The 26,957-nt window shown below is 54.2% G+C and overlaps 3 protein-coding genes and 1 long non-coding RNA gene across 12 annotated transcripts; 2 read left to right on the top strand and 2 right to left on the bottom strand.

Annotated features, from left to right (window-relative positions):
* Nucleotides 1-236: 236 nt before the first annotated feature.
* Nucleotides 237-3,927, top strand: PPOX (protoporphyrinogen oxidase). Of its 4 annotated transcripts, none has more exons than XM_073221725.1 (13): nt 237-275; nt 606-699; nt 828-962; nt 1,091-1,206; nt 1,343-1,475; nt 1,774-1,918; nt 2,028-2,218; nt 2,660-2,720; nt 2,893-3,011; nt 3,088-3,198; nt 3,298-3,447; nt 3,580-3,622; nt 3,707-3,927. In XM_073221725.1, exons 2-13 carry the CDS (start codon nt 613-615, stop codon nt 3,847-3,849), a joined length of 1,434 nt encoding a protein of 477 aa, XP_073077826.1. In that variant the 5' UTR covers nt 237-275; nt 606-612; the 3' UTR covers nt 3,850-3,927. The 4 variants fall into 4 exon arrangements, with proteins under 4 accessions (XP_073077826.1, XP_017511678.3, XP_036879794.2 ...); XM_017656189.3 differs by having other exon boundaries at nt 259-433; XM_037023899.2 differs by lacking the exons at nt 237-275; nt 606-699 and having other exon boundaries at nt 832-962; nt 1,075-1,206.
* An 81-nt stretch (nt 3,928-4,008) lies between these two features.
* B4GALT3 (beta-1,4-galactosyltransferase 3) lies at nt 4,009-9,562 on the bottom strand. Of its 6 annotated transcripts, none has more exons than XM_017656192.3 (8): nt 9,465-9,562; nt 8,530-8,603; nt 7,913-8,210; nt 7,140-7,375; nt 6,376-6,596; nt 6,121-6,243; nt 4,892-4,996; nt 4,009-4,772 (listed from the first exon to the last, which is right to left on the bottom strand). In XM_017656192.3, the coding sequence occupies exons 3-8, from the start codon at nt 8,172-8,174 to the stop codon at nt 4,499-4,501; spliced, it is 1,221 nt and encodes a 406-aa protein (XP_017511681.2). In that variant the 5' UTR covers nt 8,175-8,210; nt 8,530-8,603; nt 9,465-9,562; the 3' UTR covers nt 4,009-4,498. The 6 variants fall into 6 exon arrangements, with proteins under 6 accessions (XP_017511681.2, XP_017511683.2, XP_017511679.2 ...); XM_017656194.3 differs by having other exon boundaries at nt 7,913-8,187; XM_017656190.3 differs by having other exon boundaries at nt 8,530-8,674; nt 9,465-9,560.
* On the top strand, nt 5,709-6,731 carry LOC140846175 (uncharacterized). The gene is made up of 2 exons (XR_012125088.1): nt 5,709-6,021; nt 6,566-6,731. It is a non-coding gene; the product is annotated as an uncharacterized lncRNA (long non-coding RNA).
* Nucleotides 9,563-17,411: 7,849 nt separating the features above from the next.
* ADAMTS4 (ADAM metallopeptidase with thrombospondin type 1 motif 4) lies at nt 17,412-25,457 on the bottom strand. The gene is made up of 9 exons (XM_037023961.2): nt 24,382-25,457; nt 22,920-23,243; nt 22,541-22,673; nt 21,832-22,002; nt 20,906-21,192; nt 20,612-20,798; nt 20,205-20,380; nt 19,057-19,232; nt 17,412-18,570 (listed from the first exon to the last, which is right to left on the bottom strand). Exons 1-9 carry the CDS (start codon nt 25,012-25,014, stop codon nt 18,144-18,146), a joined length of 2,514 nt encoding a protein of 837 aa, XP_036879856.1. The 5' UTR covers nt 25,015-25,457; the 3' UTR covers nt 17,412-18,143.
* Between the last annotated feature and the right edge of the window lie 1,500 nt (nt 25,458-26,957).

Below are 26,957 nucleotides of genomic sequence, written 5' to 3'. Positions count from 1 at the left end.
ACAGCAGCTCCCTTCAACCTGGCACCGAAGCAGTTAACCTCCAGACCTCCAGCGCGGTCTTTTACCACCACAGTCCGTCCGCCTTTGCGGGAGGGCGGGGGGGGGAAGTTGCTGCCAGTTCAATGTTTTCATTGGCGGGTGTGATCCGGGGCCTTCCAGGACCCACCAATCCTGAAGCAGGAAAGATGACGACGGACGCATGCCGCGAGAAAGGAGTGGACGGAGAGCCGGAGGGACCGAAAGGGTTGGGGGCGGAGGCAGCGACTCCCGGGGAGGTGCAGGAGGGGGAGCGCGTCAGAACCCCGGCGGCGGGTCGCGGCCCCCAGCCCTGCGCCGGCAGATAGCGTGGGTGGGGCGCCTATCTCCCTCCCTGCTGCGCCGACCGAGTGTCTTGAGACCTCTACCTCCTCCATTTCCTCTGTTCCCTCAGTAGGTGAGTCTTGGACCCTGGGCGGGGACCTCACTGTTGCACCACCCATCCGTGGGCTTTGCCTTAGTTTCCCTTAAAGCTGTGAGTGGCCCGGGGTGGAAAGCGGGCCCGGAGGGGCTTGTGGAAAGAAAGCAGGGTACCCTCTGCTCAGCCTGTCCGTGTCCTTCCCCCCCAGGTTCCCCATGGGCCGGACCGTCGTTGTGCTAGGCGGAGGCATCAGCGGCCTGGCCGCCAGTTACCACCTGAGCCGGGCCCCCTGTGCCCCCAAGGTGAGTGCCCCGCAGTGCGAGTGGGAGCCTCCTTTAACACTCTCCGCACGTTTCCGTAAGAGGAGAATGCGCCGCCGCTTTGTCCCGTGGCTGTAGGTCGTGCTGTAGTGTCCCCCTCCTGTCCCCAGGTAGTGCTGGTGGAGGGCAGCGAACGCCTGGGAGGCTGGATCCGTTCCGTACGAGGGCCAGGTGGTGCCATCTTCGAACTTGGACCTCGAGGAATTCGGCCGGCGGGGGCCCTGGGAGCCCGGACCCTGCTCCTGGTGAGCGGTTTGCGGAATGCCTCGGAGGGGTTGCCTTCACCCGAGGACAGAGTTGAGGGGAGGAAGTGTCTTTGGTGGGTCAGTCCCTTCCTTAGTTTCTCCTCCTCCTGAGGACGTGTGGAAAGCAGGTTTCTGAGCTTGGCTTGGACTCAGAAGTGTTGCCTGTCCGCGGAGACCATCCAGCTGCCCTGAACAGGTTCCTGTATGTGGGTGGCGCCCTGCACGCCTTGCCCTCTGGCCTCAGGTAACACTGTCACCCCTTTAGCGCACTCCTACTATGCTCACATCCTTTCCATTTTCCCATCTCTCAGTCTATCAGCTCTGCCAGCAAAAAAAAAAAAAATCAAAGATTCCTCCTCACTCATCTGTCCTCTGCACAGGGGGCTGCTTCGCCCTTCACCTCCCTTCTCCAAACCTCTGTTTTGGGCTGGGCTGAGGGAGTTGGCCGCGCCCCGGGGCAGAGATCCTGATGAGTCTGTGCACAGTTTTGCCCAGCGCCGCCTTGGACCTGAGGTAATACTGCCCAGAGGCCCCCAGATCACTGCCCTCCCAAACCAGCTGCAGGGCCCCTTACTCAAACCAACCACCTAGGGGCTATTTTATATCATTTGGGAAGGCCCTCTTCTTCATACCCAGTAACCCCCACAACTCAGTGTTGGGGGTGAATGCCTTCACTTCCCATCCTGCTGTTGTGGTGGTACTGCTCCCAATCCAAACCCTACCCCACCGCCGTTCCCTACCAGGCAGGGACAGTGGAAATTAATCAGTGTAGCTTATTCCTTGGCCTCTCAATTCTAGTCTCACCCTTAAGGTGGCGTCTCTAGCCATGGACAGTCTCTGCCGTGGAGTGTTCGCAGGCAACAGCCGTGAGCTCAGCATCAGGTCCTGCTTTCCCAGTGTCTTCCAGGCTGAGCAGACCCATCGTTCCGTATTACTGGGGCTGCTGCTGGGGGCAGGTGAGGGGCGGATTGGTTCAAGGGGAGAGGATACTAAGGACTACCAGAGTAAGGGACTGGAGGCAAGGGGTGCTATTTCACTGATTCTTCTCGGCTTCCTCCTCTGCAGGGCGGAGCCCACAGCCAGACTCAGCACTCATCCGCCAGGCCCGAGCTGAGCGCTGGAGCCAGTGGTCACTCCGGGAAGGGCTGGAGACGTTGCCCCAGGCGCTTAACACCCACCTGATTAGTAGGGGGGTCAGTGTTCTTAGAGGCCAGCCCGTCCGTGGGCTCAGCCTCCAGGTAGAAGGGCGCTGGAAGGTAGGTGAGCCCCTAGAGTGTAATGAACCTGTGTTAGAGTTTCCGTCTTTGCCTAAATGTTTTAAGCAGACCAGGGCTGGCACGACTGAAGTTACTCATTGTTTTCCTGCCCAAGTTATTTAAATATAGGCTACCCCAGGTCCTTAGACCTTATCCGTGGACCTTCCTCCAAGACCCGTTTGGTCCAAGACTGGATGGAAGTAGTGCCTATAGGTGACTCAGAGGCAGGGGAAGGAATAACCCAGCTCTGCAAACCATTGCAGAGTGGCTACGCTGGCTTCTGTCTAGCCACTTCCTGATTAATGGAGTGATTTTTGTGCCAACTATAGTCAATCTCTTCATCCTGGGTCGGCACACAGTCTCTCCTGCCACTTGGTGCCTGGGAAATTGAGGCAAAATCCCCATTATTTCTCTGTTTCTCAAATGTTTTCATCCTGTCAGGTGTCTCTCGGGGACAGCAGCCTGGAGGCTGACCACATCATTAGTGCCATTCCAGCTTCAGGTAATGGCCACCTCCCTCTCCCCAACCAAGGTGGGGCAAACTAGATTCCTGGAGCAGCAGGACCATACCATGCCCTTGAACGTCATCCCTATGGGAGTCTAGTCCTTAGGAAGGTTATTGAAACTGTAGCAGGAAGGCCTCCTGAAGCTGGCCTCTGCCTGCTGCCCTCCAGTGCTCAGCAGGCTGCTTCCTGCGGAGGCTGCACCTCTGGCTCACACCCTGAGTACCATCACTGCTGCATCTGTGGCCGTGGTCAATCTGCAGTACCAAGGAGCTCGTCTGCCTGTCCAGGTGTGACACCGAGGAAGCAGAGACCCAGGCTCAACTGGAACCCTTCCCTCCTGACCCGGTCTCTTCCTTTTCCCAGGGATTTGGACATTTGGTGCCATCCTCAGAAGACCCAGGTGTCCTGGGAATCGTGTACGACTCAGTTGCTTTCCCTGAGCAGGATGGGAGCCCCCCTGGCCTCAGAGTGACTGTGAGAGGCAGGGGGCTTTGCGTCGTGTGGGCTTCCAGAGGGCTGCCCTGTGCCTCAGTACGTGTAAGGCCAGGCTGGTCAGTGCCATGTCCTCCCTAGGTGATGCTGGGAGGTTCCTGGTTACGGACGCTGGAAGCCAGGGGCTGTGTCTTGTCGCAGCAGCTGTTCCAACAGCAGGCACAGGAAGCAGCTGCCACACAGTTAGGTCTGAAGGAGCCACCGAGTCATTGCTTGGTCCACCTACACAAGGTGAGTTGGGATGAGCACCCCTCAGCTCCCTATTGAAAGCCTTTAAGGCAGGAAATGGTCTATTTGTCGCTGTCCACCCAGGCCTGGGACATCAATAATAAACTCTTCCTGTGTCCTTTCTTTTCTCCCCAGAACTGCATCCCCCAGTATACACTAGGCCACTGGCAAAAACTGAGTAAGTTGGGAAAACAGCTGCACGGAGGTGGGCCAACAAATCAGACCCCTAACTGTTACCACCGCTTTTATCTTTTCCTTCCAGAGTCAGCTACCCAATTCCTGGCTGCTCAGAGGCTGCCCCTGACTCTGGCTGGAGCCTCATACGAGGGGGTTGCTGTTAATGAGTGTATAGAAAGTGGGCGCCAGGCAGCTGTCCGGGTCCTGGGCACAGAACCTAGAAGTTGAGCCCCAACTCACATCGGTTCCTGCCCCTGCTGGCGGGGGATTCTTTCACTCATGAAAATAAAAATTGCTGGAGCTAGGCTTGACCTGGCTGTTGCCACCTACAGCATATAGGGGGGGTCAGAGACAGGCAAAGGGTGCCTGAGATGCAGAAAACGGGAGCAGAGGCGAGACAAAGTCCTTTATTAGAAAAATTATCAAAATCCCAGCCCCCTGAGCCAGGTGCAGAAGAGGGAGCTACTCCAGCGCCGGCAGAAAGGCCCCAAGAGGGGCTTCCTTCACCAAACACACTTCCTGGGGTCCATAAATAGAATAAATATTCACAGAGGTCCAGGAGAAGCCAGATAACTCTTCTCTCCATGGAAGAGGAAGGGACTTGGGGGCCAGCCCTGCTCCTACCCCAAGGGTGGGAGACTCCCAGGAGTCATCACATAAAATCATGACATCAGGGATTCACAGTCATAAGCCCTGGCAGGTGACCCTAGAAAGAGGGACCCCCAGTTCCAGAGGAGCCCAGCTCCAGTCCAGCCCTTGCCCCCACCACAGCTCTAGAGTTGTCTTCCTACATCCCTCTAAGAGCAGTGAGGAGCCGAGGGCGGGGGAGACTACAACCCCGCTGATTCAGTTTCATGACGAAGCGGGCAGGAAGGAGTCAGTGTGAACCACGGGGCACTGTGTGGTTGGCAGTAGGCAGGGGGCCAGGCCTGGCTGGGGGGCGGCGCTGCAGCATCTCTTGACGGAAGGCCTGGGAGGACCCAGGTGGGTAACGGGGACCAGAGGGAGTCCGGGGACCCCGAGGGTCAGTTCCAATGTCTGCTGTTATGTTGGTATAGAGAGGGCCCAGCTCTCGAGCCAGCAACTGGTATGTCAGTGAGTTCATCCCATCTTGTGTCCAGGAATTCTGGGTCCGGACCAGGAGGTCAAATCTGAGGGTTAGAGGTTGGAGACTAAGACTGACAAATCCAGGGACCTTTAGGAGTTCCCTGGCTGGGATGCAGAACCCCGAGGATCCAGTGACAATTCCCTGGCAGTCGTCCCTTCCTACCTGTGGGGATTTTCCTCGTTGCCCTTATCTCCTCGGTGCTTCACCATCTTATAATGTCCCACAGACGTAGGGGGGCGAGAGATCTTCATCCCAGCCAGGCGGACTCTGTGGGAAAAGGGCACCTTGGAGGATCCAGAGGGAGGAGTTAAGGCTGCTAAGGGAGGGACTGCATGTTTCTGCACACAAAGAACAAGTACTATTAGGCAAAAAGTGCCAAGAACTGGAAGGGAAGCAAAGTCAAAAAGAAGGATGTGGCTGAAGAGAACAAAAGCTGGATGTATACACAATGTCAGGGCCGGGCACCGTGGGCCCTTAAATGACTGGCAGAGGCAGGCTTGCACCTCCCACCTTGCTTCCTTCACGGCTCCCAGGAGCTGCCCTTGCCGCCTGGGAAGGGCAGGAAGAGGAACCATTCTTCAGAGGCCGGCACAAGGCTAGAGCTGCAGATCTGAGCTCGGCAATTCTTACTTAGAATGGGCTGAGCTGCCCCAACTCCTCTGCCCCGCATCCCCCTGTCCACACCCCCGTGTTAAGAAATGGGCGGAACCAAGGAATAGGGACCTGCAAAGGAAGAAACCCCAACTCTGACACACAGGGGCAGGAAGTAAAGATGGCCTGGGAACGCACTGAAAGAACACATATTTAGACATTGCCAGGTGCTTTATACAGAGAACAGGAATCCACAGAGATGTCATCCCAGAGGACCCAAGGGGGAGGGGAAGCAATGGGTTCAGCATATCAAGCCAAATATTCACACCACAGACAGGAAAGTGGGTCAGCTGAGGCTGAAGGTCAAAGTGTTTCACATGCTAAAAATGAACTGGCATCATGCCAAAGGCCCAGGTTCTTTTTAAAAAAAAAAAAGTGATTCTGGGCTACACTGAGCAGAGCTCCTCCTCTCCCAGCCCCTTATGGAAGTGGTCTGGATGCAACCCTAGCAGAAAGCAGGACTGGTGTCTAAGCCCCTTTCCAGTACAACCCATCCATCTTACCCTCCCTCCCAGGGACCACTAAGCAGATGGAGGGGACTGAAGGATGACGGAATGGGGAGCAGCACACAAGCCTGACTTGGGGAGACCAAAAAAACTAAGGGAGAAGGGCGGGCCCAGTGCAGAACCCGGGAGCTAAAGGTTAGTATTAAAATGCCATGACCAGGGATGGGCTCAGAGGACAGGGATCCGGGCTGGGGGCAGAGAAGGAAGGAGGGAGGTGGTGGCAGGAAGTCTGACCTGGTAGCAATGTCGTCATCCTCGCCACCCCAACCCCAGTATTCATTGGGGAAGCCATTCATCTTCAGGTACTGGTCAGGAGTGAGTGCCGATACCCCTCCAAAGTACTGGGGATACGGGAGGCTAGGGAGAGAAAGATCTTTGGATTGCACAAATCTGGGGGGAACTGCGACTTCCCTACCCACAATCCCTTGGGCTCTCCTTCCAACAGACAGTGGGTTTCCCTGCTTCCCAGCACCTTCTCATGCCCTGTACCTGTATCCAAACTTGTTCATGGCAACAGCAACATGCCGGGGTCCCCGGGGGTCACACACATACAAATTGTGGTCGTTCTCTGGCAGGAGGTCCACATCATGCAAGAACAGGCAGTCCCACTCTTCATCGCGCAGGGCCTCCCGCACCCCGACATTCAGCAGCTTTGCCCTATTAAATGTTCCATTTCCAGCCTGGAAGATAATGGAGGAGGACCAGACTGTCTGCAGGCAGCATGGAGAAAAGGAAGCAGAAGTATAAAAGTGAAAAGTGAAATCAAAGTGGCATGTGGGGCAAGGAAAATGAAGAGAAAGACAAAATAGCTTTCATGTTTTCATGCAACAAAACTTTTTATGGCATCAGTATGTGTCTGATACTTACATGCTGCTGTCGAGCATTTAATGCTGACAGTCGGCAACCATGAGAAACAGGTGTCTATTAGTTTTCACTCTCTGCCTCATTTTAGGGGGTAAGGGTCTTGCTCAAGGTCACATATGGGACAAATGGCAAAACTAGAATTTTAGCCCATATCCAATTCTAAATTTGTACAATTCCAAATTCAACAAAGGAAAAATCATGGAAGAGTATAGGGCAGTGGGAAACAGAATATGGAGAAGTACAGGACTAACAGGTTGGCAGGGCAATGCCAGCGGCTTCCCCATATTCAACAGTTAGACTCTCTTAATTATGCCAGGACCCACTGTATGAGAGTGGAGTGGCATTTACCTGAGGCTTCCCTACAAGAAAGGAGTGGGGCCTGGGGGTACCTGGTGGATGACATAGATGCCATAAGCAAGCTGCTGCCGCTGCAGAAAGGGGTGCAGGTGGTAGAGCAGGAGGCGCAAGTGGTGCTCCCGAGCACGGTGGGGCACAATGATGGCTGTTCGGGAGCGGGGCTCACACCCTGCAGGGCGGTACCGGCCGCCTGGTTCCACTCGGGGATTCCTCTCCACAATCTCCACCAGTGATGGCACCGGGCTGAAGGACACAGACACGGGACCCACTGTTGGGAAAGATTGGCAAGGTTAGGGATTAGAGGGGCAAGGAGAAAACAAGGATCACCAGGGACTGGGAACCCTGCTGGTTCTGGGGCTCAGCTGCCCCACGGGCTCACTCAGAAATCCACAAGCCTTGAGTTTCCCATCACTGGGGCAGCTCTGCATAGTCTGGAAGGTGCAGGCTCCTTACCTAGCCTGCTTTCTTTTATGTTCCATCGTCTCTCCTGCCTCACAAGGCCGGAAGCTACAGTTAGGGGATAAGGACTCCAGCTAACTAACTAAACCAGGGCTCATCTCCGAAAGCAGCAATTCCTGGCCTAAAGGAGGAAGAGCCCATAAACGGGCAGACAGTGAAAGGCGGTGGCTCAACCTAGGAGCCTGATCTCAACTGCAAATTCAGAGTCCACGTATCTCAACCTCAGCGCACCTTTCAATCACATTAACCTCCTGTCCTAAGTCCTCCTGCCACCCTATGCCCACCCAAGCCTCACTGCCCCCACACCTGGGCTCTCCCTTCACCTTCTCCTTCCATCTGCACTCACCTAAGAAAGGAGATCGTTCTGGACAGTAGGGCAGACCTTGAGGAGCTGGAGGGGGCCCTGGGGCAACAGGAGCCCCAGGCAGGTGGCTGAGGTTACTGTAGACATCATGAGGATGAGAATAGTCAAACGTGGGCCCCTGCTCTCGGCCAAACAGAGCACTGAGGCTTCGGAAGCCCCCTAGGGACAGGTACATCATGACGGCCAGCTGGGAGCCCACAAGCAGGGCCAAAGTGCAGGGCCGCTCCAGCAGCCTCCGCAGCATCCTGGGGTGAGGTCTGGGGAGGGAGGGAGGAGCGTTCTGGGGACACACAGGAGGACAGCAAGCCAGCAGAAAGATCACAGCATAGGCGCAAAGATGGGGGGCAAAGAAGAAAAAGGCAACAAAGTCAGAGAAGGGAGCACAGGGGCTACAGTCACACAAAGAAACGAAACAGCGTAACCACCAGCAGCCCTACCACCTGCCACTTCCAGCTGTTTCACTCTCTCACCTCCTCCCCAAACCACTCCTGCCATCTACTCTGTCCCCACCCCAAGGATGCTTACATTACTCAGGTCCCTCCTCCACTTGAGGAGTCTCTGCACAACCTCCCTTCCAGTTTTAGAGGGGAGAGTCTCACCTAAATTCAAGCTGTCTTCTTCGGGATCATGGGGGTCCAAGGGGTCCCAGCGGGGCAGACATGTGAGGCATTATCTAAAATTGGAAATGTCACAGAGGACAGAGAAAGGCTCCATCCAGCACTCCAACAGCAATCCTGGGACCAGCTGGAACAGAAGTGGTCAAGGATAACCAGCCACCCGTAGAGGGGCAGCAATTAGTATCCGGATGAAAGCAGTTTCAGCTGGGGAAGTGAACGAAGGGAGCAGGAAAGCAAGCAGGAGATGCTAATTCCCTGGCCTCTTTCCGGAGCTGGAGTGTCAGGTTCAATCCGTACTTAACCATTTCCCCACCCCAACAGGGCCAACCTGTTTGGGGAGAGGGGGACAGGGCAGCTAATGGAGACATTTTTCCCCCCAGGGTGTGAGGCAGTCCTGACAGGACGGTGGAGTGGCCTCCAGAGAACCCAGGGCGGAGTAGGAAACAGGCTCCTTTCTGTTCTCCACGTACCTGGGAGCTAGCTCCGCAGGTGCAGAGAGCGTGACCACCAGGGAGCTGCGAGCAAACAGCCCTGGAGCGCGGCGGGAAGTAGGGTGGGGGTGGCGTCCTCTACCGTTCTTACCTTTCCCCAGGTCCTAGAGGGGTCAGGACAGGGGCTACTGCTAAAGGGAGGGAGGGAGGGGGGCTGAAACCTGTCGGGCGTACCTGGGCTAGCTCACCTAGAGGGGCGTGGTCAGCGCCCTGCAGGGCTTTGCAGCCCAGCTCTCTGGGAGCACCTCCACCCCACCTCAACCTCCTCTAGCGTTTGCCCTACCTTGCAATGTGAGCCAACATACTTCCAGCTGGGACCCCCTCGCTGCTCAAGCTTGCTTCAGCCTTTACCCCAAACTCTTCACTCCCTCAACAGACTGAACCTTTCTCTTGGGCCTCACACCCCACCATCCTTAGCCCACAGACCTGGTCGTCTGGTTGCCGTCGTCACCGCCACCCAGACTGCCTGGCAGGGACCGCTACCGCCATCTTGGAAGCGGGCACCTCGGGGGCGGGGCGTTGCGTCACGGGGCGGAGCCGCCCGGGTGGGCGGGGGCGGGGCACCGTACGGCGGGGCAGGCCTTGGGTCAGGCGGAGCGGGGCGGAGCGACTCCTCTCGGTCTCCCGCAGTTGGAGCGGCTCCCGCGGGATTCGGTTTCTCATCCAACATTTGCAGAAACTGCCCCTCAAACCAGGATTTTCTTCGGGGCCGCGACCGACCAAAAGGCCGGCCGGACAGTTTCTGGCGTGTCTGAAGACCTCACCCCCACCGCGGGCTTGGCCGAGCCCCTTTAGCGGGAAGTCAGTGGCGCCTCTTACAGCCTCGTGCCACTAAGTATCACAACTGTTTCTTGCTCAGGGTGCACAGTTGCAGACTGCTGTGGTGCATTTTTGTATCCCCATGGTATCCCGCAGGCCTTGAAATAGAAACGGTTACTAACACAAGGAAACATTGAGTGAGGACGCAAGGGCAGAGTCTGCTTTAATGTAAAAATGTGTTTCCCCAGATACAAAAGTGGACGCTCCATAAAAATGCAATATATTTATCTTGTGTTTTGTGTTCCTTAGAAGCAGATGATCACACTGAGGAAACGAATAACTCAGAATCAGCCTCAAAAAGTCCATGGTCTTGTGAGCGTGTGTATAGGGGGAGGAGAAGAATGTATACAATGCAGTGTGATAAATACCATAGCCCAGAATTCTCACACATGGGATTAGGGAAAGGCAGCCCAGAAAAAGTGGTGGCTGATGGGAAACCTGAAGGACTTGTCTGTAGCACATCCTTCTGCTTTATAAGATTGCGTTTCCATGGGAGCTTTTTCACAACTCTGTAACGGATCTACTTGCAAATTCTGTCCTGGATCTACTTGCAAACTCTGTCCTGCGAGAGATTCAATTAACCCCCTATTCCCCACATTGTGCAAAACAGTTTTTGCTTCCATTTTCATATTTATTTCTGTAGTCTTGATCTGTAAACGTGTGTGTTCTTCACATTTTCTTTTGAACCAGTTATATAACATCTGCCAGTTCCTTTATGAGTTAAATAAAATATTTGACACGTGTTCATTTTCATGGGGCATTGACTAAAACTCTTTTCGTTGACCGAACTTTAGACAGGCTCCTCTGAACCATCTTTTCAAATAAGCCTCCCCTTGGGCCCCTAGCCACTGTAGCAAGAATCCTGCTAAGTCAGTTTAGCAAGAATATCCACCCTTAGTATCTGATCACTCTGACCTGCCTGCAGCAAGAATCCCATTAAGTCAGTTTAGCAAGAATCTCTCTCTACTTGTAATTTTCCATCCACTGACCCTCTCATTGACTCATTGGTTATAAATAACCTCTTGTCCTTACTATATTCAGAGTTGAGCCCAATCTCTCTTGCATAGAGATTGTCTTGACACCTATCACAAAGCACTGAATAAAATATTCCTTACTGTTTTTACAAATGTCAAATAATTTTTATTTTAGCAGTGTGAAAGTCATAATTTTACCTTTTTCTAAAAATTATCTTTTAACAGATGAATCATGTTCTGGGCAGAGGAAACCGTAAGTGCAAAAGTCTGGAAATAAGGAAGAAATTAGGGAGTTTAGAAAATTTAAGAAGGATCAGCAAGTCTAGACAACAAAGTGAAGGGAATGGTAAGATATGAGATGGAAGAGGTAAATTTCTGTCAGATAATGAAAAACTCAATAAGCCACATTAAAAGTCTTTGTTTTGTTTTTTATCCTGAGCGCAGAAGGAAGGCATTCAAGTGCACTAAACAGAGGGTGCTGTGATCAGAACCATCAGACGTTAGGAAGTTTACTGTGGTGGAAACATGAAGCATTAATGGAATTGTCAAGCCTGGAAGCAGGGACACCATTTAGGAGAGGTTACGGGAAATCCAAGAATGAGCTCAATCTCATGCAAAATAAGGTAATATAGGTGGGACTAGAGGGAAGAGGATACATTTGAGAACGTTATTTATTTATTTGTTTGTTTGTTTAAGTTATCATTGATATACACTCTTCTGAAGGTTTCACAGGAAAAACAATGTGGTTATTACACTCACCCTTATTACCGAGTACCTTTGAGAACTTTAGAAGACAAACAGGACTTGTTGATTCACCAAATGTAACCAGTCTGGTCTAGAGGATTCCTGGATTTCTAAAGTAGACCACTGGGTCGATGGTGGAGCTATTTAATGAGAAACAAAACTTAGAAGAGGCACATGTGGGGGAAATGGTAGAGATGACAAGTTAAACTTTGGACTTAGTAAGTTTGAGGTGACTGTAAAGACTCAAAATGAGATAATACTGTGTTTGAGTATAATGCCAGGTTTGAAACCCATTGGCTGTGTGATGTTGAGCAATATTCGCTCTGGTTTTCATCTGCAAAATGAACCCACTCTTACAGGGTTTCGTGATAATTGGTGAGAACTACAGAAAAGTGCCAGCAGAAGCAGATGTTCAATATATCTGAATTTTGAACACAGAGTAGGAGCTGAGCAAAAAGCTCTGATTTTCTAAGGAACTCACTGTGTAGTGGAAAAGACAGATTTACACAGATAATTGAAATGTGCCTCTCCCGGAGGACCCTTCCTCTGAGCCTCCGCTCCCCCACAGTTGCAAAGCTGACCTTCACCATCTAGCTACCATCTTCTGACAACTCCCCTATGTTCATCTGTAAGCTTTCTGTTTTCAAGAGCCTTCAACTCCGCCCCATGTCACCCTGGCCACACTCTGGACTTAGTCATCACCTTGAACTGCTACAATTCTGAAAGCTTAAATTCTAGTATGCTGGTTTCTACCACAACATCCTGTCTTTCTGTATTCTGAATAAATCCTGGAGCCTCTAGTAGCCCAGTCATGACACTCAATACAATAAAAGAAACCCAGTCTAGTAATCAAAAGCTAATTTAAAATCATTTAAATCTCTACTTCATTTCTGAAGGAGACATCAGAGGTACAGCAGAGGGGGGAGTGCAGCGGGGGCACATTTTAATGCACAGCCTAATGTCTTCAAAATCTTCTCTCCCATTTCCCCATTTTCCATCCTGATAGCTGATTCGCCCCAAGATTATCGCTTCCACCCTACTCAGCTCCTCGCAGTATCATCCTCCAGCTTCAGTTCTGTTCTCTTGACTTCTCTTTGGTTTTGCACAGCAGGCAAGAGCCGGGAAGCTGGCCTAGCAAGCAGAAATCTGTCTTCCTCTACCAGCACCTTACTCTCCACGGGGTCCCTTCATCCTTATCGCTTACTTCTGGAAGGGGAGGCAGGCATCTTCTCCAGGAATACTTCTGTGACCCCATATTCTGTGCTAGGTGCCCTTTGGCTGTCATGGCACCTATCAGACAGGTAACTGGCTTAACCACCAGACCGTGAACTGTCTTAGGATAGAAACCATGTCTTCCCTTTTACCATCGCCTGAATGTAATGAGAATTTTTTTGCACAAATTCTACAGAATAGCCCAACTTGGCTCTGACTAAAGAGGTCCTTGGTATAAGTTTTCCTCATGCTAATGCAGGAATGGGAAGGGAAACAGGCAAAGGAAGAGATCTGAAGCAGGCAAAAAAATCCACATTACTAGACTTACTAGAAGCCGGACACAGAGCCAAGCATTTGTATCATTAAATTCTTACAACCTTTCCATAAGGTAGTAGTGTATCTATTTTACAGATAAAGATACCGAGGCTCACAGAGATCAAATAATTTAAGATCACATCATTAGACGTAAGCAGCAAATTTTAGAGTCAGTCTGACTCCTCACAAAAGTCTCTGTCCTTTCCAGACACTGTGAGATCATGATTTGATTCCAGTTTACAGTCCAATGGCTTATTTACTGAACACACAAATGGGATAAACAATCAGTTCTCATTGGGAAAGTGGGTCAGTTAATGTATTTTCCTCCTAACCATTTTCGGGCCAACATCCTCATATTTTCAGCTTCTCAATGCTTATTAGCATCTTACATTATCAGTAGAATGTGTAGCATATCTATGAAGGTGGACATGCGTGTATATGTCAGTGTGTGTTGTTTGTATGTTACTGGGTGTGTAGGGCGTGTTGCTGGTTGCCCAAAGCCTGTGAGGGATCCCTTACATCTACTTCCTCCCTTCCCTTCCCTTCCCAGTGCTCCTTAAGTACTCTGGGCCTGTGCCCATATAAGGTCCTGTCTGGGGAAGTTCTTTGGTATCCTTGCATCGCCCCTCCCCTTACTGGCCTCTTTCTGAGCATTTTTAGAACTAGTGGTTTCCCCCAGCTGTCAGCTGGGTCCTCATGCTGCCAGTGATTTGGGCTTCCCCCAGCGTCAGTCGATGGAGAAGGTGTTCAACTGGTTCAGAAGCGTCCTCTTAGCCAATAAAGTGTTAATACATTGAATTCCTCGGTCTCCTTTCCACCCTGACCAACAAGAATGCTGATGTTGATACTCGTTGCCAATCTGGTGTTTTAGAAGACAAAGTACTGTAACACTACGTAGAGATTGAAGAAGTGGGGCTAGAGATGGAGTGGAAGAGCAAATGTGGAGCCCAACCCACCCCCACCTCCCAGAAACCCTGGCTTTCTCACCCCACCACAAAAAAAGTGCTTGGGCAAATGCCCAGATTTCCTCTACTCGAACCACACAAGCAGAGACTCTCAGAGACAGAATTTAAAGAAAATGGCCCAACTAACAATTATTGCTTCAACTCCCTCCCCCACCTCCCTCCCTCTCTCTCTCTCTTGTGCAGGTACCATCCCATAAGATGGTTGTCCAAAGTCTGCTTTAGCTTCTCCAGGGACAAGGCGCTCCCTCCCTCAGCAGTCCCGGCTCTTCTTCAGCTCATCCTTGTTCCCTCTTTTCCCGTCTAAGACCAGATACTTGAACAGTCTGTGTGCCTTCTTCCTTCCTGTTATTCCTTTTTCTGTCCCCGCCTGCGTGCCGACAACCCAGCTCGGGCCCATGAAGCCAGTAAGTGGACAGACTAGGGAGACAGGGCTCATTTTGGCATTTGTGGGGAGATATGCACTTCCCCCACCCCTAGCAAGAACTAACTGGACAGGCACATGAAAAGATGGTCCACATCCCTGATTATCAGGGAAATGCAAATTAAAACCACAGTGAGATATCACCTCACCCCAGTCAGGATGGCCAGCACAGAAAAGATTACAAACAACAAATGCTGGCGAGGATGCAGAGAAAGGGGAACCCTCCTACACTGCTGGTGGGAATGTAAGCTAGTTCAACCATTGTGGAAAGCAATGTGGAGGTTCCTCAAAAAACTGAAAATAGAAATACCATTTGACCCAGGAACTCCACTCCTAGGAATTTACCCAGAGAAAACAACTTCTCAGATTCAAAAAGACATATGCACCCCTATGTTCATTGCAGCACTATTTACAATAGCCAAGCTGTGGAAACAACTTAAGTGTCCATCAGTAAATGAATGGATAAAGAAGATGTGGAACATATACACAATGGAATACTATTCAGCCATAAGAAGAAAACAAATTCTACCATTTGCAACAACATGGATGGAGCTAGAGGGTATTATGCTCAGTGAAATAAGTCAGGCAGAGAAAGACAAATACCAAATGATTTCCTTCATTTGTGGAATATAACAACGAAGCAAAACTGAAGGAACAAAATAGCAGCAGACTCACAGACTCCAAGAAGGGACTAGTGGTTACCAAAGGGGAGGGGTGGGGGAGGGTGGGTGGGGAGAGAGGGAGAAGGGGATTGTCGGGTATCATGTTGGTGTACATGGTGTGTGGGGGGCCACAGGGAAAACGGAAAAACAGTGTAGCACAGAGAAGACAAATAGGGACTCTGTGGCATCTTACTACACTGATGGACAGTGACTGCAATTGGGTGTAGGGGGGGACTTGATAATAAGGGTGAATTTAGTGACCACATTGTTTTTCTTGTGAAACTTTCATAGTGTATATCAATTAGGATATAATTGGACCCCTGACCTCAGGATATCAGGTAGAGTTTATATTCTGTTCTGGGAAGGGTGGTAGTGGGGAAAGCATTCCAGAATGGGGTCAGGGCTGGCCCGGGACGAGGGCTAGGACGCCATCACTCCTCTTTGAGGAGCTAGCTCTCCCCCTGTTCCTCTTTCACTGGATGCCTCCTCCCACCCACCCAATCACAGAGGGGGCCTCCAAGCTCAGTCCCTTTCTGGGAAAACTTCTTCATGCCCGTCAGAACCCTATTCAGTGAGTGAAGACCTTCCTCTTCAAATAATACCTAGGAAAGTCATTTACAAGGTGCGAATGGCCATGAGCAATAAGGAAAGGGCCCGTCAGGATGACCGGTTCCTCGGCGCCCAGCCCAAGACTCACCCTCAGACATAGTGGCACGTGAAGTCCTGGGCTCAGTCGCTGCGCTGGCCCTTCCCTACAGCTCTTCAGACCATCCCACTGTTCCTCTGTGTGGAGCTGTGGTACCGACCTCCCCCTGGGATGCGCTGAGCTCCTTCAGGTATATTTTATTTGTGTTCATGCCTCACACCTGCTCAGCATGGAGCTCCGCTTATTGTGCCATGAGTTCATGGTATTAAGGTCTGTAAACATGTTACTGGTGGCCCAGTTTTGCTGACTAGATGAAAGAGTGGAAGGCCACCTTGTCCCCCTCTCCTGTTTCTACCTTGCCCGGCCTGGCTGGGAGGAGGACAGGAGGATGGGGGGCCGAAGTACAGCAGCGGGGGCCACGTTCGCTGGAGAGAGGAGAGGGCTATGGAGCTGCTCCGGCTGCTGGGAGTGAGGAGGCGTTCCGCTGGGTGTCATGAAGTACAGCCCATCATGTGAGGCACTGCCTGGTACAGAGCATGATGGCGAAGCCCATGCCCAGCGGGCACAGCACACACCTCCTCCACTGCCTGCCTCAACCCCTGGCCCCAGTTCTATCTCCCAGCAATGTTGGAGCTGGATGGCAGGGTGAAGTGCTGTAGCCCCCCATCCTCTCCTCCTCCCCTTTCCTCAGGGTCTTCTTTACCCATTGTTTTCCCCTCACCTCTATATTCAACCCTTTCCCCAATCCCAGCAGTCCCATTACTGCCAATCAGGACTCCAGGTCCTTGCAGGGTCCACCCACCACCCATTCCCAATGCTGTGTTCGCCATGACACACACAACACTGCCCAAGGTCTACCTTAAGCAAAGTCACCTGCTCAGAAGGAAAAGTAGAACTGTTGAGAGCACACTGCTGCTGCTGCTGCGGAACACCACGCTCCCCTCACTTCAGATCCTTCTCCATGCCATTCTTTCTATCCTTCTGATGATCCCCTAGAAAACCATGTTCTGCTCTTATGAAATTCCATTCTAACCTCACATCTTTAAAGGAGTCGGCTGGGTTTGCACTGGTTATGATTCTGGGGATCCTCAGTAGTCATAAGGGGTAACATACCACCTTTACTGTTTCGAAAATATTGCAACATTTGTTCCCAAAACAACCTTGTGAGAACAGGTATTGTTAGTCCCCTTGCACATGTGCAGGACCTCAGGCTCAGCAGCAGTGACCTACCCAACACTACCAGCCCACAAGATGCTGGACCCCAGCGCAAGCTCAGACCCACCGGTTCCTGCTCCAGGGCTCTTTCTGCTACATCAGTTCCCCCACGCTGCCCAACTAGCACGCTTATTGTTAAGCACTTGTTTGTGTTGAAACAATTGTTCTTAAAGCCAAGCTGGTACTATGTCTCCATGTGATTGGGGGCCTCCAGCGATCAGAGACAGAATGGCCCTTTCTCTGATAGTCCTCAGAATCCAGGTTAGGGTTCTGCCAACCCAAACTGAGCCTGGAGGTAAGGGCAGGCACCGCAGACATTTCCCAGGGACAGTGGAGGTGGATGGAGGGGTGATGATAACAACCAAGGGCAGCCGCCATTTACTGAGCACTTACCAAGGGCTAAGCATCATGCCAGTCCTTTATTTACATTATTTAATCATCACAACACATTTCCGAGGGAGGGAGGTATTATTATTGACAGATGAGGAAACTAATGTTCAGAGACGTGGAGCTGAGGTGCAACCCACATCTGTCTGACTCCAAATGGAGCACATAAATAGCAAAATTTATTTTATAATTAAAAAATATGATAAACCCTTACTCCCTGAAGGCCTATCCTACCCTGACCCTTCCTTTCCCAGAAAATACAATTCAGGGAGACGAATAGGGCGGGATGTACCTCATACGTAAACACACACACGTTTTCTCACACACAAACACACGCATATCACTTATGCCTACCACCACCTGGATTTCCTAGCCACAGTGAGGGCTGTGAGGGGTGGGGGTCAGTTTCCCCAGGATCCTAGCCCTCATCCCCTCCCCTGGTGCTAAATAAAAGTGAATAAATACTAAATAAATACAACTGGGACCCACCCTGCCTTCCCCCTCCCGCCTGTGTCCAGCAGGGCAGAGGGGGCGGCTTAGGTAGGGGACTGCCTCCCGGCCCCTTCGGTCCACCGCCCATCACTGCCGTCCAGGGCAGGAACCGCGCCAGGGCCAGCCTGCGCTGTAGGCAGAGAGGGGGGCCAGGCGCACCCTCGCAGCCCCTCCCCACTGGGTCAGCCTAAGGCGGCTGCAGAAGCTCAGTCCGAGGCCCCGGCGCCCAGAAGGGGCAGCCGGGATAGGGAGGTTATTTCCTGCCCGCCCAGGGGCGCTGCCGGAGGATCTTCAGAATCTGCGCCTTGCGGTGCAGCCAGTCCTGGGGAGTGGGGCGGGGCGGTGAAGGCGCTGGCCGGGGCACGAAGAAGCTGTATCGGAGGCGCGCCTTCTGGGGGTTGCCGGCCACCAGGACCTGCAGCGTCAAGGGCTGGGCCAGCGGCCCGTGGCCTGACAGCGTCTCCGAGGCCGCGGTGGCCCCGCTGTAGCGCAAGCTGACCGCGCCCGGCAGGACCACGTCTGTGGGTGAGGGCATCAGCGTGTATTCACCATTGAGGGCATAGGAGCCATCTGGGAGCTTCAGGGCCAAGTAGAGGCTCCGGAGAGCAGGGGTCCCTTGCTGCCGGACAAGGATATGGGTGGCCCCTGCCGGGATGGTGACCACATCGTTGTATCCGTACCTGTGTGAAGAGAGTAGATGGGGAGCTCAGCATCTTCCTGGGTCTCCTCGGCCTGTCTGAGCTGTGTGATTACGCGTGTGCTTGTGTATGTAAGGGCTTGTCTCTCCAAACGCACATGAGGGGTCCAGCCTAGATCTAGGCTACACACAATGTGCCCTCCTCCCTCTTATCTCTGGGCCTTCACACCTGCTGTCCTCTTCTTGAGGTGCCCTTCTAAGCCCTACCTGCTTGGTGCCTGACCCATTCCCACTTTCTCTCGGGGAGGGAGGCGACCTCCTGGGGAAGGCTTCCCTGGTACCCACAAGGGTCCTCACAGCAGCCGCGGCTGCCACCTGTTGAACAGGTGGGACACTGTGCTGTAACCGCCTAACCGTCTCCCTGTGTCCCCCACTAGACCATGAGCTCTGAGAGCAGAAGCCGTGTTGAGTTCACCTCTGTATCCCAGGGCCCAGCATAGCGCCCAGGAAGAGGAAATAGTGAGTGAACCTGAATTTTCTGAAGGAGCCGGACTGCTTGCTGCAGCCAGAACCATCCCCACCGCACACCATGCACTTGTCAAACTTCTTTTTGGAGCCAATGACACGGTCACAGCCAGCATGGATGCAGCGGCCCTGGACACAGACTGATGAGCTGTCTGGGGAACAGGGGGTCCCATCTACCACCTGAGGAGAAGAAAATGAGAGATGCCAAATGTTCTTTCTAAGTCAGGAAGGGCTGGTAAGCCAAACGAGACCCATGTTCCATCAGGGAGGAGGTGGCAGGAAGGCCGGACGAGGGAGCCTGTGGATGGCGTGCGGAGCAAGCCCCAGCCACCGGAAGGGATGGTAATCATAACTACAATGGTACCTGTAAAAGCCACCATTTTCTGAGCACCTGCTATGATCAGGTGCTGTGCTGTGTTTTATAAACATACATATAAATCTCACAACCACTATTTGAAGTTTCTAGAGATGGAACACTGAGGTTTAGAAAGATTAAGAAACTGCCCAAAGGGTCACACAGCTGGCAAGCAGGGGAGGCAAGGTGGGAACTGCGGGTCTCTCTGCATCGCCACACCAAGCCCTTAACCTTGATGGTACCGTCTCCGATGGACGCTAGAGGGCAGCCGAAGTGTAGGCATTCTCCCCAGGGTAGGGCCAAGGGGCACAACCATGGCCAGGGCTGGTTCTTCCGTAGCCTTCAGCCTACGGCCCTATCACAGAGAGGGAATATCGGCCCTCACTGAGCCCAGGAGTCCTGTCCAGTGAGGGACTGACTGTCCCTGAGCTGAATGAGGGACTGTAAATCACTGTGATTTGACAGAGGATCCCACCGAAAGGGGATCAAAAACTTGCCCAAAAGGCCACATATTTCCATTCTCATGAAACAGAGCTTGGAAGGTAGGAGAGAGGGGAGAAGAACCGAGGGGGAAGGAAGAGGATGGAGCTGCTGCAGATGGCAGCTTATCCAGAGTCCTGGGCTTGTTTTCCAAATGCCCTCAGCCAGATGAATCTGAGTGGAGCCCCCTGGCTGGCCTGGCATAAATGGGAATGCCAGCAATGGTGCTGTTTTGGAGAATTTTGCCATGGGAAAGTAGAGGGACTGCTGGGGAGTGTGTGAGCATGGACAGGGTCTGGGGGTGTCCTGGCTCTCACCCGAGGCTCCAGCACATAGTAGTAGCCCAGAGCCCGGGCCTGGCACGTGAGTTTGCACTGGTCCCGGGGGGCCACACCCGCGTATCGAGGGACCCAGTCCATTGGCCCTGGGAAGTTCTTGAAGAGGTCGGTGCGGTGGTTGTAGGCAGCACACTGCTCTTCACGGAAGGTCAGTGCTGTGGGGGTAAAATGGACAGTTAGGGCTCCTCTCTCCTCACAGTGCCCCACACAAGCCCCTCCACTTAGCCCTCAGACTGCCAATAGCACCATACCTCTCTTCCCCACAGACCACCAGGGAAGGTTCCCGAAAGGTAAAGCCCCTCCCCTCAAAAGCAGAAGACAGTCAACACAGCCTGGGCCCGCAGCCCTGCCATCCCTTCCTGAGCTCGCCTGTCCCTCACCCTCACCTGAGCCACTTGGGCAGTCCTGGGCGTTGCAGGAACGGAAGCGGGTGTGGCGGCCCTCACAGTACTTGCCACCATTCCGGGGCACGGGCCGCGTGCAGTCCCGGGAGGAGAACTGGACGCCCCCTCCACAGCTCCGAGAGCAGTCACCCCATGGTCCCCAGGGGCCCCAGCCTCCAGCCTGTGGGATCTGCAGAAGCACAGAATGGAAGAGTTAGATAATATACCCTCTCTTGGACTCAGGGCCAGTCTCCACTCCCCCAGGTTCTCTGCCTCACCCCTGCCCTGGGATCTCACATTGAAGTCCTGGAGCTGGTCTATGTGGAGGCAGCGGCCACCCATGCAGGCCTGTGCTGGCCCACAAGGGGTGCCATCCGCCCAGGGTGAATGCTTGGTCTGGCACATGGCGTGGCCATTGAGATGGCCAGAGCACCAGAGGGCAGCACAGGGAGGCGGCAGCTGCGGACAATGGTGTGAGTCAGGCCCGAAGGTCAGCTGGCACTGTCGATCAGCATCATAGTCCTTGCCAGGGAATGTCACAGGCAGATGCAGGGGAGCCTCTGGCTTGTCTAAGAGACAGTGCCCTGGGAAGGAGGCAGGGGTATGAAGTCAGCAATGGGCTGAGGGGGCACTGTAGATTGCCAGCTAAAAGCCTGGGCTCCCTGGGGCCTGATACAACTGAGAATCCAAATCCTAGGCCTGGAAGAAGCTTTAAATAGCAGGTATCTGCAATTTACTGGGTGCTTATCATGTGATGAGTATTGGTTAAATGCTTGACAACACTATCTCACTGAATGGCAAACACCTATATAGTTACCATTATCATACCCATTTTACAGGATGGCTACATAGAGGTGAAGTTGAGTCTTGAAGCTGCCTCGCATCAACAATCCTGTCTGGAAGTAGTCATTCTGCAGGGCTTGCACACCTCCAGGGAAAAGGCAGTCACCTCTTTCAAACCAGCCCATTCCAGTGTTGGGCTGTTCTTAGAAGGTCAGTTCTAATTCTATTGACTCAAAACTTGCCTCCCCTAGCTGTGCTATTTATTGTGGAAGGGAGTGGGAACCACAGAGAAGACAGCAACATTTCTCACTCCAACCCACACTGCAGAGGAAGCATGTCTGAGAGGGTCCACCAGGCCCATGTGGAATGCAGAGAAGGAGATCACAGGGAGGGGCAGGCTCTGAGAGCTCCACAGGGACAAGGGACTGCCACCCGCTTACCATGGCCATTGTCCAGGAAGTCAGTGATGAAGCGGGCACTGCAGGGGGACCAGGGCTCTTCGGGATCCACGTGAGCCATCACAGGAGCCATGACGTGGCGGGAAGAGCTCCCAGGCCCGTTCAGACCGAGGCATGGCTTTGAGTTGTCATGGAGCATGTTGAAGACATGGCCTGTGAGAGCAGAGGTCCTGTCAGCAGGCCAAGGGTCCCATCTCTGTGCCCCCAGGGGCTGCAAGCCCATCACAAAGCTGGCTGCAGCTGGGGACAGTCAGATCCATTCCCCACTCCACCCTGACCTCAATATCATCTGGAGCTCTGGGGTCTCCTTAATATTTGGTCCTAATGCTCATGTCTCCCCTACCCTCAAAACACATTCAAGGCACCACCCCACCCACTTTTCCTTGTAGTCAGCATTCCCAACCCTGGACCCACCCATTCTATCATGACTGCTGTGCACACCCCCTCCAAACACACACACGCACAGTCCACAGTAGATTTCTACACACTACACATTTAACAGAAAACCCTAAATGTCTGTCTGCACCTAGAGCAGAGAAGGATGATGGCCCTAGACCTAGGCCTGAGGAGGAGAAGGAAGAAACACATTGGGACCCCTACTTGCACCCTGGTGAGCTCATTGTTCCCGCACCCCACCTCGAAGTCCTCTCTCACGCATCCCACGGGTCTCATGGCCCCAACCCCACCTTACCCAGTTCATGAGCAGCAGTGAAAGCAGATTGGAGCCCATCATCCTCCACAATAGCGCAGCTCCGAGCTGGGTCACACACGGTGCCTACATCAGCCATGCCCAGGGTGTCACAAGTGGAGACCCCACACAGGTCCTGCGGAAAGGGATCAAAGAAGATGCACGAGGAGCCGAGGCACTGGGGCCCACTGGGCAGAGACCAGATCAGTGGGGACCCAGGCACTGAGCCCCCAGTGCCGTCAGAGCCCAGATGCACTGGCAGTGGGCTGGGGCCAGGCACCATGCTGCACCAACTCCAGGGGCAACATTTACACACAGTCTACACAGGGGGGCTTCCTGGGGCCGTGCAGCGTGTGGTCTACGGTGCTGACCGGGGCCTCACCTGACGGGTAAACAGAATGGCTGTGTCAAAGTGGTCAGCATCCGAATCCTCAGGGGTATTGAGTCCTCGCTGCCAGGCACAGAAGCTGCGCAGGGTCTGGGCGGCACTGGGCCCCACTTGGGGCCCTTCCTCACCAGGCCCCAAAATCACTAGCCGAGTGACCACCAAGCTGACAGGGTTTCGGATGCTTGGATGCTTGAAGGCCTTGGCTGCCGCCGCCATAACTGTCAACAGGTAGCGCTTCAGCCCTGCCCCGTGAAATGCTGCCATCTTGTCGTCTGCCACCACCAGGGTCTCCACAAATCTACTCAGCGAAGCAAAGCGCTAGAGAGAAGAAAGGAGAGGAGGTGCCTGAAATAGCCTCCCAGGTGCTAGGGCCAGTTCTCCCTCCCTCACTTCCTGGGTCTGGACCACAGCAGAGCCAGCAGGGCGCACATACCCGACGGGATCCCTGCCTGATTTTGCTTGGGCCCTCCCCCAACCCCAAATCCCAGGGCTTTGGTGGTGATGCTGAGAAATCAGCTGCTGGTTCTGAGAAGGGGAGGAGAAGGGGGGGGCTGCCACGTCCCAAGGCTGCGTGAGCCCCAGAGGTGAAAAGCAGCTGGGACAGCCTCTGGGAGGGGCTTTGGGGTCCCCCAGGCCTGAGTGGGGCTGGGGCCTGCGGGGCTGGGGCCTGCAGGAGTGGGGTTAGAGGGCTGGGCTGCAACGTGTCTGCCCTCCATGTGGTTGGAGGAACAATTCAGTCAGCAGCTAGGGCCAGGGCCAGATCTCAGCTTGGCGGGTGTGGAGGGAGTCTGGTCTGGATTAAAGCTGAAGAGGGAGGGAGGGAGGGAAGCGTGGGGGACAGGAGTGGGAGGGAGGAGAGGCTGGGTCCCTGGGCAGCCCTGCGGTCAGTGCACAGCGTGGGACGCGGCTGACCAGAGGAGGGATGGGGTACCTTTCCTGCCGGTGCACTCCTGCCGGTGTGCAGTTTGCCAGGACAAATTTGGAGGCAGCATCCAAATCCCAACACCAATCCCTTGGGTCTCAAACTTCACTCCTTTAGTTGGTTGTGTGTGTGTGTGTGTGTGTGTGTGTGTAAATCAAATTGGGGCCACAGAAAAGAGTCAAGGCCAAGGGGTGTTCGAGCCTTATTCCTGGGGACTGTGCCGGTAGAGTGCTGCGCAGTGGCCAGGCAGGCGCGGGGTGAGCGGAGGAAGCGGTCGCTCCCCGCACAGAGCCCCTGACCCACCTCTGGGAACCCTCCTTGGGATCAGTGGTCTGGCCAGGAGAAGGGCTGGGGCAGGGAGAAGCCAGCATCTTCCCAAGAAAGGGAGGCTAGTAGAAAAAGGAAAGGCAGCCTGCAGGCAAGGAAGCAGCAGAATGGCCAGAAGTGGAAGGGGGTGGAGAGAGGGCGGATGGGGGTCAGTAGGACAGACATGGCGGGAGGATGCGGTGGGGGACAGTCTCCAGGGCTGCCTACCTTGGCTCTTCGGGGCTTGGGGTTGGGGTTCCCAGGAGGAGACTTGACGTTGCACATGGGGCCCTGGCCGCTGATAGGACTCTTCCGGCGTAGGATGTGTGCCCCAGGCCCCCCAGCAGAATTAGGGGTGCCTCCCTCCAGGGGCTGGATGTGGAGTTCAGTCCCCCGATACTGCAGCACCCCTAAGAGGGCTCCCCCGTCCCAGTGCAGAGAAGCCACTGACTCCGGATCTCCGTTGATGGTGCCAGTGAGGTAGGTGCCGGGCTCTGCCCCGCCCAGCAGCTCTGGAGCCCGGCCCAGGTACTGCACCGTCAACCCCTCGACCCGCACGCCAGGGTCCTGCTCCAGCTCTAGCAGCAGCGTCTCCCCAAAGGCAGGCAGGCGGTACAACAGCCTGGCCGGGGCGCCCAAACCAGGCAGGATGCTGCCGTTGAGCTTCTCTGGAAACACGATCTCCTCCTCCCGGGGGAGGGGACTGGCCGGCCGGGCTGAGGGCAGGAGGGACACCAGCAGCAGCAGAAACAGCCGCACCAGCCCAGAGATGGGCACAGTGGGCAGCAGAGGGCGGGTCTGCCCTCGCCACAGCCAGCAGCTCGCCGAGCCCCTCTCAGGGTGCCTGTCCGGGCGGGACATGGCCCTGGCGCTGCAGCTGGGAGGGACTGAGGCCGACGAGGCACCAAATTCTCCCCGCCTAGGCTTTGGAGCGCTCCTCTCTATAGCCTGGGGGCTCAGGCTCTTGCCGATCAGAGGCAGAGTTTTCAGAGGGGCTCGGGACCTTCAGAGGAGATGACGAAAACTTGGCCCTTAGGCTTAGGAGCGGTGCCTAGTGGTCTGGCTTCTCCGCACTCGCCTTCCACAGCCTCCTCGCCTGGATCCTTGTCCTTCCCAGTCTGTCTTCTGAAGCTTCTCTGGCCTCCCCCTCTGAACTCCCTAAGACTCTGGCTTCTCCTGTCTCTGCCTCCTTCCTCTGTGCCTTTGTCTCTGTCTCTCCTCCGCCCTCTCCCGAGTCTAAGTGCCTGTGGCCCTCCGTGGGGGTTCTTCCCAGCCTCGCACCCCGCCAGCTCTTTTAAGCATGCCGAGCCTCTGTGATTGGCTGAGCTATAAGCCATTCAGTCAAGAGCTCTGTTGGTAGCACTCAGATGGGTGTCTCATTGCTTCCCAAAAATCCTAGATTTTGTTTTCCTTTTAAAAAAAAAAATGGGACTTGCCCAGGGGAGGGGAATCTCTCGCAGCCGGATGGATCCTAGGCACTGGGCCAGCTGATGACATAGCCTTTCCTCCAACTCCGCTCTCAGCTGTCTCTTTCCCTTTTTGGTGGGACAAAGCCCCAGGAGGGGTAGGAAGTCAGAAAAAGGGCCTGGCCGGCAGGCACGGAAAGAACCATGGTCCCGGGAGAATTGTTGCTCCCACTGTCTAACCTGGCATGGTTTCCCTTTTCTCAGAGCTCCCTCATGCTGCCCTCTGCCCCTAAAGGCTGGTTTCCAGGGCTGAGGCAATTGAGCTGTTGGGAAAGAGGGTGGGGAACAGGTAAGGAAGCATCAGGTGGGCAGAACAAAGAAAGGAGGTGGCTTGACACGGCTCAGGTTGGGACCCAGCAGCTGGAGACAGCATAGGAGACAGCAATGGGGAGTTCAGTGGCCGAAGGCAGGATGGGCCCTGTGGAATGGAACATGTGGGGCAGTCAGAGGCTGAGGCAGCAGGGGTCAACGACTGTGCGTCCCCTCTCTCCTTAGGCTCCCCTTCCTGAGTTACCACAACTGGCCGTCTCCAAGGCCCCGAACAGCCCTTCTGCCTCTATTCCCCCCAGGGGTTCCCCATCCCCACTTCCTGACTCCCCATTTCCCTGGCCCAGCTCCCAGCAGCTTCCCTCGGGCTCTTGGCCCAGCCTCTGCCCACTTCCAACTGCCCTAAACCCTCCCCCAGCCTCGGGTCAGCCAGCCCCGGGCACAGAAAAGGCTTGCTCCTCGGGAACCCTGGGTCAGTCCAGCGCAGGGAATCCCCACTGGCCCCACCTTGTCTGAGAACCGGATTGTTCCTGGAATATCTAGTAATCTTTTATTTCTCATTCCTCGTGGGACATGGGGAGGGAAGAGGTAGCATTGTGGTACAGGGAAATGAGGGCACTGTAAGGAACAGGAACCCACTGCCTGGGGAGGAAGGGGCAGGGTCAAGGGAAAGGAAGCCAACCAACTGTCTTGGTTCTGGACTGGAAGAGAACTCAGCAGAGGTCCTTGGGGTGGACTCTCAAGGCAAGGAAGTAAGGGGCACACAAGTGGGGGTGATTTCTGCTCACCCCTGCTCTGGCCCTTTGTGTCCCCAGGATATCCCCAGGAAGGAGAGTGCAGTCAGCAGTCCCTTTCCTTTCCCAGAGGTGGACCACCTGCCGCTGCCCCCATTCCTCTCTTCCCTCTCCGCCCTGTCACCTCCTGTCCCCCACCATCATATCCTCTAGAGTCCTTCCTTTGCCCCTCCCTTCCTGCTCAGGTCACTAATACCTGCCCCGTGCCCATCACTTCCTGAAACACCCCCCCCTCTTGTGACTGCCAAGATCCCCCTCTTGACCACATGCCCCAACC

This window comes from Manis javanica, chromosome 14 (genome assembly GCF_040802235.1).
Source record: "Manis javanica isolate MJ-LG chromosome 14, MJ_LKY, whole genome shotgun sequence".
NCBI lineage: Eukaryota > Metazoa > Chordata > Mammalia > Pholidota > Manidae > Manis > Manis javanica.
The sequence above is the reverse complement of the archived record's forward strand: the minus strand, read 5'-3'. Positions and strand labels throughout refer to the sequence as shown.